At 45.6% G+C, this 19135-nt stretch overlaps 1 protein-coding gene across 1 annotated transcript; it reads left to right on the top strand.

Annotated features, from left to right (window-relative positions):
* The first annotated feature begins 654 nt into the window (after positions 1-654).
* On the top strand, positions 655-18548 carry Nom1 (nucleolar protein with MIF4G domain 1). The gene is made up of 11 exons (XM_052172946.1): positions 655-1642; positions 1921-2048; positions 3362-3557; positions 5546-5869; positions 7143-7253; positions 8260-8427; positions 8802-8923; positions 11506-11638; positions 12057-12188; positions 15102-15211; positions 16895-18548. Exons 1-11 carry the CDS (start codon positions 686-688, stop codon positions 17067-17069), a joined length of 2556 nt encoding a protein of 851 aa, XP_052028906.1. The 5' UTR covers positions 655-685; the 3' UTR covers positions 17070-18548.
* The last annotated feature ends 587 nt before the right edge of the window (positions 18549-19135 follow it).

The following is a 19135-nucleotide window of genomic DNA, read 5'->3' as shown; positions in this document are numbered from 1 at the left end:
TCACGCATTCTTCTAAGCTCTCCGCTCCTATTACCCTGCCTAATGTTCACACCCTATAAGGTCAGCAGTATCATCACATTCATTTTACAAAGAGACAGACTGTACTTCAGAAATCACCCTTCTTAAAATGTGGCCTTCAGATTCTGCTCCTTAAAACATAAACTTCTGTATATTCAAAGGTATTTATTAAAGCATCATTTCTAATATAAAAATGTTAAAATAACTAGTCAGGTGCAATGCTGTGGACCTGGAGTTCTAGCTACTTGGGACACTCAGTTGAGGAGAGCTTGAGCCCAAGAGCTCAAGGTCAGCCTGGGCTACAGACTGAGAAACTATCTCAAAGGAAAAGGGGAAAAAAGGAAAAAAAGGAAAAAAAAAAAAGACACAGAGAAGCAGAATTGACTGCCTTCCCTTGGGTACACACGCATGCACGAAAATGCAAGGATGTGTGAAAAAATTATGCTACAGCCATACCTAGGGTGATTTCCTCAGGGAACCCCAAAACAAAGTACAAGAACTTCAGATTTTAAAGGGCTCTATTGGTGTCCGTCACTGCAGCTCTCTGACCAGCAGAGGGGACCTCCCAATAGCCTCAACTTTTAGTCCACGGAAGCTCGCGTCCGGAAGTCCCGCCTCTGCCGGAAGTGATGACGCGACATCCCGGAAGTTAACGGCGTCTGAAGGCATGGGGCCCATCGGTTGTGGTGTAGAGCACAGGAGCATGGCTCGGGCAAAGCGTAGCGGCGTCCGTCGCGGCCTGGGCGACAGGGAGGGACCCTTGAAACGCCTGCGGCTGGCCGTGGAAGATTTCGTGCGGGCTACCTCCGAGAGCGAAGCCTGCGAGAACCGCAGCGCTGTGGCGCGCTCCCGGCTCGGCGGCCGAAAGAGCCGCAAAGAGCTTCGTAAGGAGAAGCGACACCTGAGGAAAGCGCGGCGCCTGCAGAGGACAGTAGGGTCCGGGTCAGGGGACCAGAAGGGGAGTGTCAGCCTTAACGGTGGCCCGGAGGCGCGGCGTCCCACCGAGGTGAGACCGGTGCCCGCCAAGGCCGCAGCCACCCCTGCCGAGGCCAGTGCTCCCTCCGCTAACGCCAAGGCCTCGGCGGCCCAGCCTAAGGCCAAGCGTGCCTACTCCAAGGCTGTGGCGACCTCGGCTAAAGGTGCCCCGGGAAAGCCTGGTGCCGCCGCCGCCGCCGCCGCCCGGAAGCGGGCACTTCTGGCGGCCAACGAGGAGGAGGACCGAGAGATCCGAAAGCTGGAACGGTGCCTCGGCCTCCACAAGCGTAAGAAGAAGGGCGATGGTGGCTCGGTGCCGCTCAGCTTCGCGCGCGACGGTCTGGACTACATCCTGGGGGCGCTGGAATGTGGGCGAAGCGGCGGCCTGTACGAAAGCAGCGAGGAAGAGGAGGAAGAAAAGTTGGAGACTGGACAGACGGTCTTGGAGAGTGACCTAGAGAGCAATTCTGAAGAAAGTGAGGAGGACCCAGACTGGCAAGTGCAGCAGGAGGATCAGGAAGATGTAAACTCGCAAAGGAAAGGAGAAGCAGAGAGTGGGACTGGAGGAAATAAACGGAATAAGAAAGTGCGTTTTGCAGAAGTTGTAGAAAAGAGCGAAACGTCTTCAGCAGATGACATAGAACATCAGGTATGGCACAAACAACCTGTAGGCCCTCTGGGCTGTCATTCCAAACGGAGTTAGGTGGCAGAGTACAGAACGGTATTGGTATTAACACAGCAGCAGCCACAACCTGCTGACCCAGGCCAGTCGAGGAATTCAGAGAGCTTGACTTCGTTAAATAGTATCCTGTAATGATAGCTGCTCCAAGTTCTCATGGGGTTAGTATTTGGAGTGAGTAACAACAACAAAAGATACTGGATTTTCCACTGTAAATTTTTGTTTGCAATTTCATTCCTGTTTTCAAGGAGAGTCACTATGTTGAAAGTGGTGAAAAGTACATCCCTCCTCGGTTGAGGAGTGAGGAGACAGTAGATGTCCACAAGAAAGAAGAGCTAGACAGGCTCAAGAAACATGTTAAAGGCCTAATTAACAGGTAACCTTACAGCAATATGTAACTTAACTGTAGAGACTATCTAAAAGCAGTGTTTTGGGTCCTTGTTCTTGGTGTGACATAACCGAGCTTAAACATGAAGAGGTAGGGTGCCCAGCTGTTTGATAGTGCCCTTTCCATGTTTGAAAACAGCCCACGGGGTCAGAGGATTAGAGCATGACTCTGAGTCCTAGGAATGGCCTGGCTGAAGTCTGCAGGTTCGGCCTGCTGAAGTGAATTCATCTAGTGGTAAGCAGTCTTAAGCTCTTGAGTCAAACCATCTGTGCTTTTTTGTTTAATTGTCCATTTTAAGAATAAAGCATCAGAAGGTTCATTGGAAGCCACATAGGTGGGAATTTGTCACCTACCTTTCCTTGTTTGCTTTCTAGTCTTAACAAATGAATTGTAATCATTTGTCTAAAGCCTTCTTCACTTCTTTCATGTCCCTCACTCAGCCTCGCTCAGGTCCCTCTTCCAAGCCCCAAAGATGACCACTGTCCTCACCTCTAGCTCATCCCATTTTGTCAGATTTCAAATATGTATTGTTCTTTTGTTGCTTCACTGGGAATTACAGAGTATGTAAGTCCTTAGAGGGATCACTCCCAGGCTAGACTACAGTTAAAAACAGAGAGAGAGCCGGTAGTTGGTTGAATATTCATCTAACATACACAAAGCCTGAAGCCCTCCCTTGCTTGCCAGACCACATAATCTAGAGGTGGTGGTACTTGCCTGTAATCCGAGGACTCAGAAAGAAGAGAGAGATTGAGACTGATTCTATGCAGTTTTGTTGTCTGAAGATTTAAGTAACTGATATCAAGATACATGGCTGTTCTGTCATATCTCTTTTTCTCTCCTCTGTGCTTTTTATTCCTTTTTCAATAAAGCCCATAATATCCTGTAACATTGCCATTACCTGTTGTTTTAACAGCAGGTTCAGGTTTAAGCACCAGTACATAATGGATTTAGAAACTGAGTGTGTTTGTGTCATCTAAGAGATGAAATCTAGTTCATGTTTTTTCCTTACCTCACCACCGGTGATCACTGCCTCTGGGGGATGTTAGATCAGACTACTTTTGGGCATATGTACAGACTAAGGGAGGATCCTATGCTTTAGTGGCTATGCTCTGCTAAAAGACTACTGTCATTATTGTAATTATTGTATAAAAGATAACTGACATTCTTTTAGGACGCTATAGTGTGTTATGAGCAGCATGCACCAGGTTTTGGTGGCAAAGTCAAGGTGGCTTCTAGTTCAGAAATACACATAAAGTGCACATAGTATGCATTGTTAATGCCTTGCTCACATTCCACTGCAGGTTGAGTGAGCCAAACATGGCTTCCATAAGTGGGCAGCTAGAGGAGTTGTACATGACCCACAGCAGGAAGCACATGACCGATACCCTGACCACTGCCCTCATGGATGCCTGTGTCACTGCCTCCGCCATGCCCAGCAGACTGATGATGGAGCATGTCTTCTTAGTCAGCATCCTCCACCACACAGTCGGAATAGAGGTACCTCTGCGCCTTTTCTCCATACCTTAACCGTGTCGTCTGGAATAATAGTTCGGTCTGGAGTCAGTGAGGTTGACAAGTGTGAAAGACTTGGGAAGCTAAGATAGAGGACAGAGTTGCTCAACTACCTCAAAGGCCCTGCTGTGCAAGATCTGCCTTGGCTACCTCAGGAATTGTGCTTCTGAGGTCATCTCCCTACTCTGCCCCGCCAAGGGCTATGCTTATTTTTACATGTGAATGTCTGAGTCCATTTTCCTGCCATTACAAAGCATAATGGATGTCCTGGACAGCTTTCCTTGTGCCCCATAATCACAGTAATTGACATTGTTCTATGGCTGCTGTGTTGTTGCCCCCTCCCTATACCAGACTGAGACAGTTCAGCAGACTTAATCAAAGTGATTTTAGTGTAAGCAGCATTTCAGTGAGTTATTTTAAAAGTCATAGATGTGGCCACCACAGCACATCAGGAATTTACTTCATTTGAAAACCTGAAATTATTGGTCCTACTTCCCATTTAAACCTTTTCTAATAGCATGAAGAACAATGAGATGACTTGTTCAAGGGGAAGTCATTATAGTACTTTAGCTAATGGCATTTACTGAAGCTTGTGCCAGGTATGCTATGCTCTCAGGATGCTGGTTTCCATTAAACTGTGCAGAGAAAAAGCTCCCAGGAACTCATGGAAGGAAAGAAAAATCATGTTAAAGGTGTTTTCAGCTACTGTGTGTCTTCCCTCAAGCACTTAACATTTAGGCCTTTGCCAATTTGTGCTGACATTCACATATCAGAGTCAGTATTAACAATATAGTATTTGGTTATATTTCTAAGTTATATTAATATGTTTAATTTTAAAGAAATAATAGAATTTTACTCTTGGCCTGGTACATAATTGGACCCGTTAGTGTGCTGAAAACATACCCAAATCAGTGCCTCAGTGCCTCATTGCTCCTTGCTCTCTGAAGAATCCTGTCTTTGTTAACCTTGTACATGAGCATAAGATGATGTGGTGTACTGCTGTGTTGCTGTGTGAGAGTGTTCTCGGGGTTTTCTAAAGTGAGAAAACCTGAACTGGGAAGCAAGCCTCAGTCTTTAGTTTTGGCTTCCAGAAATCAGTATTGCCAGTTTGCTCTATCTTTCTGGATTCTCCAACTTCATTGTTCTGCAGTCTAACAGCAGTCCTGTGTGGACTTGCCCTTTATACTCTGAGCTGACTGGATCTCATCAGCCCTCCTCTGTCAATGTGTCACACCTAATCTGAATTTTTCAGTAACTCTGCACATATCTACTGACACTGAACCAGTTTTTGACCAGCTGCTGACAACCTACACACTTGTCTAGTTCCTGGAGTCCCAGACCGAATACTGGGGATCACACCTAGTGATAGTTCCCTGCCATCTGTCCCAGATCACTGTGTGAGCAGCCCTTTCTTCCCCCATCTATCGCAGTTGCTTCACTTATCTCCCAGCTGGATGTCTGGCAAAAGAAAATAGTCACAAGATAATTCAACCAGCAGGAGGGTCAGTCACTACAATTTCTGCTTTCAGGATTCACTACCTTTGTTCAGAATCACCACAGATTCAAGCCCTGGCCACCTTCTTCCCCAAAACACACATAGGAGTTATAAATGGAATGTTCCAGAACAGCAAGAGGACTTGCCATAGTAGCCTTGTCCAACTTCTTCAGGTCTCTGCTAGTTCTTGGCCTGGTGCTGTCCCCTGGTTATCATCTTTACACTGATTCTGACATCAATCTCAGGTTGTCAGGTTGGAAGCAAACTCCTCTATGCCAAGCCATCTCACTGGCACATTTTTTTAAAGAAATTTTTCCAGGGAGTCATAGTAATGTCTGTTTGTTATCTAGAATCTTCTCATCCGTATGTGAGGCCTGCATGTTTAGTTACCAGTCAGAGTTTTATCCCACCTGTACTCATGTTGCAGTTTTTGAGGCAGGGTCCCAGAGTGACATGATGTTCCTTCTATCTCCTTCAGGTTGGTGCTTGCTTCCTTGAAGCTGTAGTGAAGAAATTTGATGATATCTATAGAGATGGAGGTGAGGGGAAAGAACTGGACAACCTCTTTACCATGATTGCCCATTTGTACAACTTCCACGTGGTACAGTCTCTCCTCATCTTTGACATTTTAAAGAAGCTTGTTGGAACTTTTACGGAAAAAGACATTGAGCTGATCCTGTTGATGCTGAAAAATGTGGGCTTTGCATTGAGAAAAGACGATGCCTTGTCACTTAAAGAACTGATCGCAGAAGCCCAGGCCCAAGCCAGTGGTGCAGGCAGCAAGTTTCAGGACCAGAACAGGGTAGGAGTGTTGCTTGACCTGCTGGGTATCCATGAAGCACAGATGGCAGAATGTAAATGAGTGTCTGGCCGGACACTAGTGTTCCTGCTCTAATGCTCTCTGTTTTCTTCTGCCTTATCTGCTGCTGTGCCTTTGTCCTTGGTCTACAAACTGACCTTGGTTTAGGGGGTTTTACTCAAAATCCTCTTCTGAGTGCTGGGGTTACATTTGTGTACCACCATACCCTGCTTGAACCTGTTTCTTTGTAAGAACTCATACATATTTTATGCTTATAATGGATTTGTTTGTCCTCTCAGAAGTTGTTTCCCAGGAGGCTTGGGTGTCAGCCTGGGTTGGATGTGTGGCACTGCTTCTGAGCAGGAGAGATTTGGGTCTAACCAGCCAGTTTCCCTCCTGTAAAATAGGTCCTGCCTCATGTGAGGGGTGTAGCACCTGAGAGGCCCTCAAAAAGAAAGGAGAAAGTGACCTATTGAAGAGCACCAGTGTGGGAGAGAGAAGATAGGCCAGGTCCAAAGCCTCACACAGGAAGCCTGGACCCAGGGAGCCAGGTGTTTTTCTTAGGTAGAGGAAGATCTGCATAGATAGTTCATTGGCAGATCCTGTACTTTGCTGACCACTTTGACCCCGGTGTAGAATGGTGAGAGGTAGCCAGAGCAGGGAAAGGCTTCAGGAGTCTTGAAACAAGAGGAGCATGTGTGAGTGTGGCGGCAGTGGATGCAGCCCTAGGAGTCAGGAGCAACTTTCATGTGATGGGAATTTGGGAGAGGTGAGGTTGGAAAGGAATATGACCCTGCTTCTGAATAGTCAAGTTGGCATCTAGATTAAGTCTTTTTTTTTTTTCCTTCCCCCACCCCCCACTGGGTTTCTCTGTGTAGCCCTGACTGTCCTGGAACTCACTCTGTAGACCAGGCTGGCCTCAAACTCAGAAATCTGCCTGCCTCTGCCTCCCAAGTGCTGGGATTAAAGGCGTGCGCCACCACTAGATTAAGTCTTGAGGGAGTGTTTGTCATGAAGGTTACTGGGTCATCCTTATACCAGGCCTGGGTTTGTGGGAGGGAAGGAGGGAAGGTCTGTGAATAGTGCTGAGGTTTGAGACTCTACTGTTTTAAAAACTGTATCCCTGACTGTAGTGCTGAGGGTTACACAGACTGCTTCCAGCTATCAGTGTTCCCATCAGTGATGCCCCTCTGCTTCAGCTGTGATGTATTTTTTACCAAGCTCAATCATCTGTGACTGTTAATGATGAGTTTGGGTGGATTTCTTTTCCCGTAAGGTACGGTTTATGTTGGAAACAATGCTGGCTCTGAAGAACAATGACATGCGTAAAATCCCTGGCTATAATCCTGAGCCTGTGGAGAAACTGAAGAAGTTACAGAGAGCTCTGGTGAGTGACATCCTATTCTGGTTTGTCCTGAACCTCCATGCCATTATGAACTCATCGAGACAATGTTCAGGCTATGTTCAGCACAAGTCTTTGTACATCTGGCCAGGTGGTGATGGCATCCACCTTTTTTTTTTCATTTATTCACTTTACACTCTTCCTACTGGTTCCCCCTCACACAGCCCCTCCCCCATGCCCCCTCCCCTTCTCTGAGAAGTAGGAGCCTCCCCTGATATCACCTCACCTTAACACATCAAGTCACTGCAGGACTAGGTGCTCCTCTCCCACTGAGGCCAGACAAGAGGACTCAAGGGGACAGGATCCATGGCAGTCAGCAGGTTCAGGGACAGCCCTGCTCCAGTTGTCAGGGCCCACATGGAGACAAGGCTGCACCGTTGTACATGTGAATGGCACAGTCCTTCAAGCCCAGCCCTCAGGAGGCAGAAGCCAGGTGGAGCTCTGAGTGTGAGGCCAGCCTGGTCTACAGCATGAGTTCCAAGATAGTCAAGGCTACACAGAGAAGAAGGAAGAAGAAGAGAAAGGAAGAAAGAAGAGGAGGAGGAGGGACAGAGATGGGAAGAGGGGACTGTATATCAGTAGTGATGATTCCGTCAAATTAGCTGAGTACCCAGTACGAATCTTCTGAGGTGCTAAACTCAGGCTGTATGACGGCTTCCTCTGCTGGTACTCAGAAGGCCAGACCTCATTTGGAACCGTGAAGCTCTCCTCAGATGTTCAACCTGTAATCCTGACAGCACAAGATGGTCATTCTGAGTCTTTTAGTCACATTGGTGTAGGCCCCAGGTCAAACACACACAATTGTGGACCCACAGACTTCATACACACAGAACACTGAGAGGTGATGGCTCTTTCTAGCATTTTTCCAATCAGTTGTCTGTGCTGCATTGCCATCCATAGTAATACACCAAAACTGCCATTGTCAAATAAATGACAGAAGTGCAGGTGTGAGTCAGCTGAGACACTTCATGAAGCCTTTTCTTTTAATCAGGTTCGGAATGCTGGGTCAGGTTCTGAGACTCAGCTTCGCATCTCCTGGGATGGCATCTTGAATGCAGAGCAGACTGGTCGCTGGTGGATTGTGGGGTCTGCATGGAGTGGGACCCCAATGATTGACAACAGTCAGCACACACACCTTCAGAAGCCACTTGCAGGCACGGTATGAAAACTGTTGGCTGCCTGACTATGGGCACCCTGGTGCTTCAGAAGTCTGTTCTACTTTAAGTAGCTTCCTGCTAATCCTGGGTATTCTTGAAATGTACCACACAGGATTATCAGGAAGCTTCATAGAAATAGTTCATGCCAGCCTATGATTAAATCAGTTGTCTCTGGAGGGGCCCTGCCAGAGCCTTACACATACAGAGGCAGATGCTGGCAGCCAACATTGGTCTGGGCTTGAGGTCCCCAATGGAGGAGCTGAAGGGGTTTACAGCCCCATGGGAAGAACAACGATGTTGGCCACCCAGAGTCTCTGAGGAAACTGCTTTCACTGAGATAATGGAATGGTCTGGGCACTGCTCTTTCTCTTTTCAGGTTAGCTCTAAAATGCTGGAGCTTGCGAGGAAGCAGAGAATGAACACTGATGTCAGGAGGAACATATTCTGCACTATAATGACAAGTGAAGATTTCTTGGATGCCTTTGAAAAGCTGCTGAAGTAAGCATTGGTGGGAACATTTTGATTTTTAATAGATCTGATAGAAGTAAGTTGTTCTCTCTTTTAGCTTTTGGATAATTTGAGCAACAGAGTCTTTCCTGTTACTGCCCTCTTAGCTGGGCTTCAGGTCCCACATGACTCTCATAACACATTGAGCCCTGCTAGGGTGCCCTTGGTAAATGGAGCTGTGGGGTGCCGAGATTTGAGAGTGTGGCTGGCAGTTTAGGTAACCAGCCACCTGATTAGTTAGGGCTGTTGGTTGTTGAGAATTGTTATCTCTTTCTTTCAGACTCTTGATATAAAACTTACAATATATTTTCTATAATTAGTTGTAAATTTTACAAAGTATTTCTAAAACTATTGAATATTAACCCCTTCCTTTATTTGGTTCAAACTTAGAAATAACTGCAAGTCTGATGATTGGGTTTCTAAACTGGGCCTTGTGGACTTGAAAACCTCAAGCTTGCTTCTGTTTCTGAAACCTTACTGTATGCTGAATGTGGGAAGTATTGAGTCTCCTAGTCAGTGCTGGCATGGTGATGCAACTTGTTACCCTAGCACATGATTGGAGAATCATGCTTCCAGGCCAGCTAGGATACAAAAGAAAAAGCATACCAGATTTTTAACAGCATCTCCCTGCCCACCCAACTTCTATTCATGAAAATCATTAACCAAGCCGAGACTAACTCAACAGTGTGAGGCCCTGGAGTCCAGCATTCCAGCATTGCAGTTTTGTTCTGTTTTGTTTTGTTTTGTTTTGTTTTGTTTTGTTTTGTTTAATCACTGTCTGTTCTTGTGGATATTTAACCCCGGGGATTGATTAGTACAGCTGAAATGAAACTGGTTGTTTGGATGACCCACATAAACCTTGAGGAGCATCCTGCTTCTGTTGGGGTCTATTTGTTTGGGGGAAGTTGGAGGGGTAATGCGGCTGCAGAGTAACTGTTTTCTCCTAAGTCTAGAGCCTTTGTCTCCAGCCATTGAATTCAGAGTGCAGTCAGTTGGGGTTAGAGACATGGCTTAGTGGTGGAGGGTTTGCCTAGCATGCACAGGGCTGTGTGGCATGCATAGGGCAGTTGGTTCTACTCTTAATATGACTCCCTCCTGCTGTCAGCTTCCTGCTGACAAGAAGAAGAAAGGCAGATCAGTTGCTTTTAATTGCCCCAAACTCAAAGGCTGTATGTTTTTCCACTATTGGATAGACACTAGCTATGGGTCCTCTTGGTGCCTGGGATACTTGTCAGTCAGCTCCACAGAAGACTGAGCACCAAGGCTCACATCAGCACAGGTGGTTCTAAAGGATTCTCTGTCTAGGACAAGGAGTCAGTCTTAACTTCATGACTGTTGACATGTTTATATAACAGACCTAGAGGCTCAGAAAATATATCCTTGGTGGCCTGTATTTCAAGGAGAGTGGCTGTGGAACCTCCTGTGTTCCCATTGTGGTAGTTGCTGCCAGACACTGTAGGACGGTCTACTCTCACAGGACTGGACAAAGAATAGAATGGATATTGCTGTGCATTTTACCTGAAGGAGGAGTATTTTGGGGGGTTGAGATAGGTCTCCCTATACAGCTCAAGCTGGGCTTGAACTCCACAGCTGTATAACACTATAAACCAGTCCTCAGCTTTATAACCAATATACAACTTGGGAGTTGTGTTGTGCCTTACATATTAGGCCATATTATTGAAAAAACTGAGGCCCAAAGAAGCTAGGAACAAAACTGGACTGTGGCCCAGTATATGGCTGCCACCATCATCTTGACCAACTCATTTGCCACTGGACTCCTTAGACAGGGAGGAACTGATTTTGCTATAAAAATTGAAAGCAGACCCCACTACCACCCACCCCTTACCATCTGCACCAGGCAGGAGAACTGGCCCTGCCCCTTGTGGGCCTCAGCACTCTGAAGAGTAGGCCCTGCACCTCACCTGGGCAGTACAGTAGACCTGACCCTAGTGACTAAGGCACATGTGAGCCAGCCCCAAGAACATAAGAACAAGACAGCTGCCCCGCCCCTTGTCAGCTGGTTCATTGGGTGAGCTAGCCAGAGCAGTGCTGAAAAGCTTGCCCTGGTGGTGTTGGGCATAGGAGAGCTAGTGGGCTGACAACTCAGCCACCTCCCACGCCCAGGTCCAGGGCTTTGAGTTGGCCCCCACCAACCACGATCCACCCCATCTATGAACTGCTAGAGCACATGAAGGGGCCGGACAGGATCTCTGTGACACAGGGCAACAGCAGGATGTCTGAGGGGAGTCCTGGTGAGGATCCAGTATTGATAGTGGAGCAGAAGCCAGAGACCTCAAACCAGACCATTCATTGCAATGAATATTTTGCAAGTAAAGATGTTTAAACAAAAGGTTATATAGTGTGTGACAAATCATGACACACTGCAACCCTCACCACAAGATGATTTGTTTGTTTTAATTCTGTCTTTTTTTGGAAGGGTGATTGCAAGAGCAGGTACAAAGAGATGAGGAAAGGAATGGGATTGGGGTACATTATGTGAAATTCACAAAGAATCAATAAAATGTTTAAAAAAATTGAAAGAATATATTCTTAGTCTGGCTGTTTGTCTACAGGCTTGGGCTGAAGGAACAGCAGGAGAGAGAGATAGTTCATATCCTCATGGATTGCTGCCTGCAAGAGAAAACCTACAACCCTTTCTATGCTTTCCTGGCTAGCAAGTTCTGTGACTATGAAAGGAGATTCCAGGTAACTTGTAAGACCATCAGTGTATCTGCCTGGCTCATTACCAGGAGTTCCTTGGCCTCATCATGGGTCATGGCCATGCTAGCAGCCAAGCCTACCTGCAGTGAAGAGAAGATGGAACAGTGGGGCCAGGTAACAAGGATCTACCCAACACAGCTGGAATGATTGTGGCCTTCTGGCTGGATGCCTCGGGAGTGTTTTTAGGCACTAACCACCTTTCTTCAAAGCTGTGTGTTGGCATGTGGGACAAAACTTCAAAGTTGACTTCTATGATGGTGTCAGGAAAAGACTGTGAAGTTGTTCCCATTCCAGGAACTGGGTTATTGACAAGTGACTAGGAAATACAGTACCTTTAAAGTACATTTAAAGTTGTTCAGTGATTTGTTGCATTTTAACTTTTTTCTTCTTTACTGTTAACCAGATGACTTTGCAGTTCAGCATATGGGACAAATTTCGAGACTTAGAAAATTTGCCAGGAACTAAATTCTCAAATCTGGTTCATCTATTGGCACACTTGTTGAAGACAAAATCACTTCCACTTTCTGTTCTAAAGGTTTGTATAATGCAAGAAATTAGTATAAGCAGCTAAGAAAGTTTAAGTTATTTTATTTGGTATATTTTAAAATGCATTTTTGAGAATCTGAAATTGGGGGGGGGGCAGGGTCTCTCTATGTAGGCTTGACTGTCTTGGAACTCATTTTGTAGACCAGGCTGGCTTTGAACTCAGAGATATGCCTGCCTCTGCCTCTCAAGTACTGATATTCTACAGAGTGAGTTCCAGGACAGCCAGGGCTACACACAGAGAAACCCTGTCTCGAAAAACCAAAAAAAAAGGAGGGGGGGGCGAGTACACATATACACACCAGCTATAAAAAGTTTTCATTATAATAGCCATCACAGAAAATATCCAATCAACACATTCAGTAAATTTACTTAGAGAATTAGTGTCCAACTATAGGCTTGGATTGGTTTTTTGTTCTGCTTTACATTTATTTAGCATGTGTTGGGGGGTTGCATGTGCTGAGGTCACAGCTCATCTGGAATCATAGAGTGAAGTAGAACTTTGTTTTCAGGGTTACTATGGCAGTGGTAAAACAAAATAACTAAAAGCCGCTTGAGGAGGAAGGAGTTTATTTATTTCACTTACACTTCCATGTAACAGTCCATCACCAGGAAAGTCAGGGCAGAAACGTGGAGGCAGGACATGATGCAGAGGCCCTGAGGTACTCTGCTCAGTGTGCTTTCTCTAGGACCCAGGATGGTGGCCTCACCCACAGCGGGCTGGGCCTCCTACATCAATCACTACAGCCTATCTTTTTTTTTCTCTCCTCCTTTTCTTGAGATATGCACTATAGTCAATCGTATACAAACATCTCTCAATTGAGCTTCCCTCCTCTCAGATGATTCTAGCTTGTGAAGCTGATATAAAACTAGCCAGGACAGACTTTCCTTATAAAGATGCAATTGTGAATCTTGACTGCAGAATACCATAAGGCTGTAGTTACCACTTCTGCACTTGAGGCCTTCAAAGCCTTGAGACACCACTACAGAAGACAGTGAAGCACGGGAGGTAGAAATGCCTGGCCTTTTGACAAGACTAAAGGAAATAAACAGTAGAGACAAGATGCTAATTGTCCTTCTGTGACATTGCTTGTCTGCAAGGCAGCATCCTATGCATTTGACCTTCCTGCTTTTAACCAGCGTTTCTGCTCACAATTTTTTGGTGACCATGAGAACTATGCAGGAGCCAGTTCTGTGTGGTAGAGCTTAGACTAGGGTTCTCCAGAGTAACAGACTTACAGAATGAGTCAGTGTATAGAAAGGGGATTTATTAGAATGACTTACAGGCTGCCATCCAGCTAATCCAACAGTGGCTACCTGTGGACAAAAAGTCCAGGAACTAGTAGTTGCTCAGTCCACAAGGCTGGATGTCTCAGCTGGACTTCAGTATACACTGGAATCCTGAAGAAGTAGGTCCTAATGCCAGTGAAGGAATGGACTGGCTAGCAGGGCAGGGCAAGAAGGCAAAACCAAAACAAAGCAAAACAGAAGATCCTCCTCTCTTGTCCTTACATAGGCTTCGAACAAAAGGTGTAGTCAAGATTCTAATTAGGAGCCTGGTGGTGGTGGCACATGCCTGTAATCCCAGCACTCTGGGAGGCAGAGGCAGGCGTATTTCTGAGTTCGAGGCCAGCCTGGTCTACAGAGTGAGTTCCAGGACAGCCAGGGCTACACTGAGAAACCCTGTCTCAAAGCCGCCCCCCCCCAAAAAAAAGTGGATCTTCCTACTTCAAATTAAGCAAAAAAAATCCCTCACAGGTGAGCCCTCCATTTTGAAATTTTAGTTAATTCCAGATGTAGTCAGGTTGACAGCTAGGAGTGGCCACCACAGCGTATCCCTGACCTTGTTCCTGGTCTCCTGTGTGTACCCTCAGCTCGTCTTAAGGAAGCTGCTCTTTAATACACTATTTATTCCTTTAGAATAAATATAGACCTTTCCCTATTGCTGTATCTGCAAGCTGATCATATGTGATCATTGCTCAAGCCTCTCTGGGCAGAACCTTGTCACTATACCCTGTCTTCTTGCAGTCTTTCTTTCTTTCTTTCTCTCTCTCTCTCTCTCTCTCTCTCTCTCTCTCTCTCTCTCTCTCTCTCTCTCTCTCTTTCTCTTTCTCTTTCTTTTTTGTTTTGTTTTGTTTTGTTTTTTTGGGGTTTTTTTGGATTTGGTTTTTTCGAGACAGGGTTTCTCTGTATAGCCCTGGCTGTCCTGGAACTCACTCTGTAGACTAGGCTGGCCTCGAACTCAGAGATCCGCCTGCCTTTGCCTCCCAGAGTGCTGGGATTACAGGTGTGTACCACCACTGTCCAGCTCCATCTTTCTTTTCCAAATTAGATGAGGGGCAGTTTATTAGCATTTTAAAAAGGAAAAACTACAGGTAAGCCGTGTAACCTCAGTAGTAACCTCAAAGAAAGAAAAATGACCATGCCATTTAAGCTGGCATGGAGGTCAGACACAAGACAAAACATCCTTTGTGGTAGGATGTATTAGAGGAGGAAAAGCCCAAAGTGTTAAGGAAAGGATGCTGTGAAGCTCTCTTCAAATTCATCTCGAGTTTGTGCTTTTTCCATGTTGGTGTCTATGGTTATCTACGTATAGTATGTTTATCGTACTGCTAAAAATGAAATGCTTTTCTAAGAAACACATATGTGTATGTGTGTGCCAACCCAATTTTCTGGAGTTGTAACTAAAGAGTAACTACCTCAAAGGACAGAGGATTCCAACCCTGGGTTTGGAGTATATATACTCTATAACTATGATCTCCGCTGCATTGTAGCTCATAGCCTGGGAACCAGCCCACCTTGCCAGTAGTACTCTGTGTCATTGCTAGTGCTGTAAAGAGCAGGAAGGGCCACAGACCATGAGCTGAATCAGCATGATGATGCTTTCCTATCTTCTTACCTTCAGGTAGTTGAATTCAGTGAATTGGATAAACCCAGAGTTCACTTCCTTCGGAGAGTGTTGACTGCGCTGTTGATGGAAACAGAAGAAGACGACCTAGCTGTAATTTTTTCAAAGTATGTGCCTAGTGTTCTCTGATTGAACATAAGAAAAAGGCAGAGAGATTGCATTGTGAGCCAGCGTGGAGATCTCTCCCATTTCACTGCTATTGGTTTATAAAGCCAGGCTTGTGTCTAGTACACAATTTTAGTCCTAATTCTAAGGTTTAATGTTCAAGCATTCATTGAAGAAATGCAAGACTTGTCTAGTACAGAACAATGACTTACGACAAGTAGATATATGCTAAGCTGTTCCTTGGTTGCTTTCATCATCTTAGGAGGTGCTAGGACTTGAGCCTAAAGTCAGCATATGTTTCTACCACTGAGTCTTATCCCTAACCCTCAGGAAGATAAAGGTGGGCATTGTGGTTCACAACTTTAATCTCAGAGTTTAAGAAATGGGGGCAGGAGAATTGCTACAAGCTCAAGGCCAGTCTGGCATATCCACTGAATTTTAGGCCAGACTAACACAGTGAGACCCTGTCTCAAAAAAAAAAAAAAATTATTTTGTTGTTTTGGTTTTGGCATTTTTTTTGGTTTGGTTTGGTTTTTTGTTTGGTTGGTTGGTTTGGTTTTTTCGAGACAGGGTTTCTCTGTGTAGACCAGACTGTCCTCAAACTCAGAAATCCACCTGCCTCTGCCTCCCAAGTGCTGGGATTACAGGCGTGCACCACCACCGCCTGGCTTATCTCTAGCTGGCAGGGGCATTGCTATGAAGACCAGGATGACCTGCGTTCCTTTGCCTCTGCCTCACCAGTGTGCTAGGGTTAAAGACATGTACCACCACACCTGACAAAAGTTCTTAACAAAGAATCCTACAGCCAGGCTGTGGTGGCACACGCCTTAATCCCAGCACTTGGGAGGCAGAGGCAGGCAGATTTAGGCTGGCAGATTTCTGAGTTCGAGGCCAGCCTGGTCTACAGAGTGAGTTCCAGGACAGCCAGGGTTACACAGAGAAACCCTGTCTCCAAAAACAAAAACAAAACAAAAAACCAAAGAATCCTACTTTGAAAGAAGCCGCCAGTGGAGCTGGGTGGTCGCACACACCCTTAATCCCAACGCTCACAAGGCATTAAGCAAGTGAATCTTTGAGTTTGAGGCCAGCCTGGCCTACAGAGCGAGTTCCTGGACTGCCAGGGCTACACAGAGAAACCTTGTCTCATAAGAAAAGCAGAACCATAAATTAGATAGATAGCTAGATAAGTAGATAGGCAGATGGGTGGATGAATGGTTGGGTGGGTGGGCAGACAGAGGGACGGATGGATTCTGAGTGCTACCAATGATGGCAGCATATGCCAGAGCTCACTTAGCACCTTGGAGACTGAGGCATCAGGGTCACAAATGTGACACCACCCTGGGTTACCCTCTCCTTTAGAAACAGAAGCCAGGTATAGGGACATTTTTATGGTTACACCTTTTCTAGAGGCTGAGCCAAGGATGAATCTTTGAGTCCAGGAGTTTGAGGCTAGCTTAGGCACTATAGTAAGGTTCTGCCTAAAAATACAGAGATTCTCTTCAATAAGCCACAGGAATGGAGTGTCTCAGCAGACAGTTGCCTGTCTTATACAAGACCCTGGTTTTTACACAATCATCAAAAAACCAAATGCCTAAAAGTAGGTTTTGTCTTGCTTCTTGAGGAACCGGGCGCTAAGATCTCAAAGACAAGCTTCTCCCTGACCCATGTCTCCAATTTCTTTTCAGAGTGTCCGACAACCCAAAGCTAGGAATGTTGCGAGAAGGCCTGAAGCTCTTCATTGGCCACTTCTTACTGAAGAACACACAGGCTCACCAGAGTGCTGAGGAAGCCAGTCTGCTGAGAGAGAGGGCAGGCCTTGCATCTAAGTCTTTACAGGGCAAAGCCATCTTGAGAATGTAACCAAAGTATAGGGAGCATTTGACCAAGAGATGTGATTTGTGATTTCAAGGCCGTCCTGCCTCTGTAAGAACAGGAGGGATTATGCCATGCTCTGTCACGGTTGAAATATTATATTTTCTTTTTTGTTTGTCTGGTTTTTTTTGTTTTTTGTTTTTCAAGACAGGGTTTCTATGTATAGCCCTGGCTGTCCTGAAACTCACTCTGTAGACCAGGCTGGCCTTGAACTCAGAAATCTGCCTGCCTCTGCCTCCCAAGTGCTGGGATTAAAGGCATGCGCCACCACTGCCCAGCTTGAAATATTTCATATTTTAAGAACCAGGGTTGTATTGTGTACTTCAGTGTTTATGCATGTATACAGAGACCAGAGGAAAGGGGAAGAGAGGATGGGGATTCAGCCATGAGGGGAGGGTTGGGATCATAAATTGATGCCTTTTTAATCTTCTAAAATGTTGGTTAAAAGTTTAAAAGCTGGGTGCATAGTGGCACATGCCTTTCATCTCTGCACTTGGGAGGCAGGGGGAGGCAGATCTCTGAGTTCCAGGCCAGCCTGGTCTGCATAGTGAGTTCTAGGACAGCCAGGGCAAATTGTGTGACCCTATCTCAAAAAAAGAAGAAAAAGAAACTGTTCAGCCACTCCCAGAGGTTTGCCCCCAGGCAATTGGGACCCTATCAGGTGGGCAGTGTATAGAGATGTAAAGAGTAAAGCCCCGCAGTGGGAGTCTTGCTCAGACTCTAGGCTCACTCCTCAACTCTACACAAAAAAGTACTTTTTTAAACTTATCTTTTCTAAATTGTATTTATGTGTGAGTGTATGCACATGTGTACAAGTGCTTTTGAAGGCCAGAAGAAGGACGTCCTAGCACTGGAGTTCCAGGTGGTTGCGGGCTGCCTAATTTGGCTTATGGAAACTAAACTGAGCTCCTCTTAGGAGAACAGCAAGCGCTCTCAACCAAGCCAGATCTCCAGCCCCAGCTGTCTTTTTTCCCACTCCCCACCAGGGTATCCCCTTGTAACCCTAGCTGTCCTGGGACTCAATTTGTAGATTAGAGACCTATATGTATTAGAGATCAATATGTAGATCACAGAGACCTATATGTATTAGAGATCAATATGTAGATCACAGAGACCTATATGTATTAGAGATCAATATGTAACTCCCCCACCCTCCATGGAGTTAAAGGTATATGTCACCATGTCAGGCCCCAATTCTGTGTGTGTGTGTGCACGCTTCTTACAGTAAAGGTTAACTAATAGATAAGCTAGGTGCAGTGGCACACACCTTTAATCCCAGCACATTGGATGCAGAGGCAAGCAGATCACCACAGTTCTCAGTCAGCCTGGTCCTTAAAGCAAGTACCAGGACTAAAGAACTTGTCTCAAACAACAACAAACATGTATAGAATCACTTTTAAAAGGGGGGGATTTCATCTGTAAAAAAAAATGTAAATTTTATGTAAAAAATAAACAACTTTTAAGGTATTTTCTGTAGTGTGTTACTACCACTGACAGGCTGATTTGGGTCCATCCCAGAAGCTGCCGACACTGTAAGATCATTCATACCTGGTTCACCACCAGGCTCTAACCTTTATCGAGTGACTTTTCTGGAAAACAAAACAAAACATGTTGTATACCAAGAAGCCATGGTCATGCCCAAATGGAGGAGACAGCTGCATGTAGAGGGTTAGCCTTCTCTGTTGACTCTAGGTTGGAAGGGTCTGAGGTGATTTCTCTATTTCTAATGTGTTAATCTTACTCTACATTAAGAAACAGGACCCTTTTCACCACTTGATGTCACTGTGTCCTCCTAGATCCCCATTCTACCTTAATATAGGTCAAGGGACTATGGCTTGGTTTATTTATGTATATAGTGTTTTGCTTGTAAGCTGCTGTGTGAGTGCTGTGAACCTGGGTGCTGTACACCAGTGTGTACAGTTTGATGAGTTTGGGGTAAGTATGCCCACATGAAACTGTCACCATCATTAAGGTCCACTCCCATCTCTTACTACTGTGGCTTGGGTTCAGGTAGTCACTTCATGTCAGGTGTGTTTACATACATGACACAGCTC

This window comes from Apodemus sylvaticus, chromosome 2 (genome assembly GCF_947179515.1).
Source record: "Apodemus sylvaticus chromosome 2, mApoSyl1.1, whole genome shotgun sequence".
Taxonomy (NCBI): domain Eukaryota; kingdom Metazoa; phylum Chordata; class Mammalia; order Rodentia; family Muridae; genus Apodemus; species Apodemus sylvaticus.
This window is presented reverse-complemented; position numbering and strand designations above follow the sequence as displayed.

Coding starts and splice junctions, on each gene's coding strand:
- Nom1 (XM_052172946.1), top strand. CDS start 686: ATGGGGCCCATCGGTTGTGGTGTAGAGCACAGGAGCATGGCTCGGGCA. Junction 7,254..8,259: donor AGAAGTTACAGAGAGCTCTG/GTGAGTGACATC, acceptor TCTTTTAATCAG/GTTCGGAATGCTGGGTCAGG. Junction 8,428..8,801: donor AGAAGCCACTTGCAGGCACG/GTATGAAAACTG, acceptor TTCTCTTTTCAG/GTTAGCTCTAAAATGCTGGA.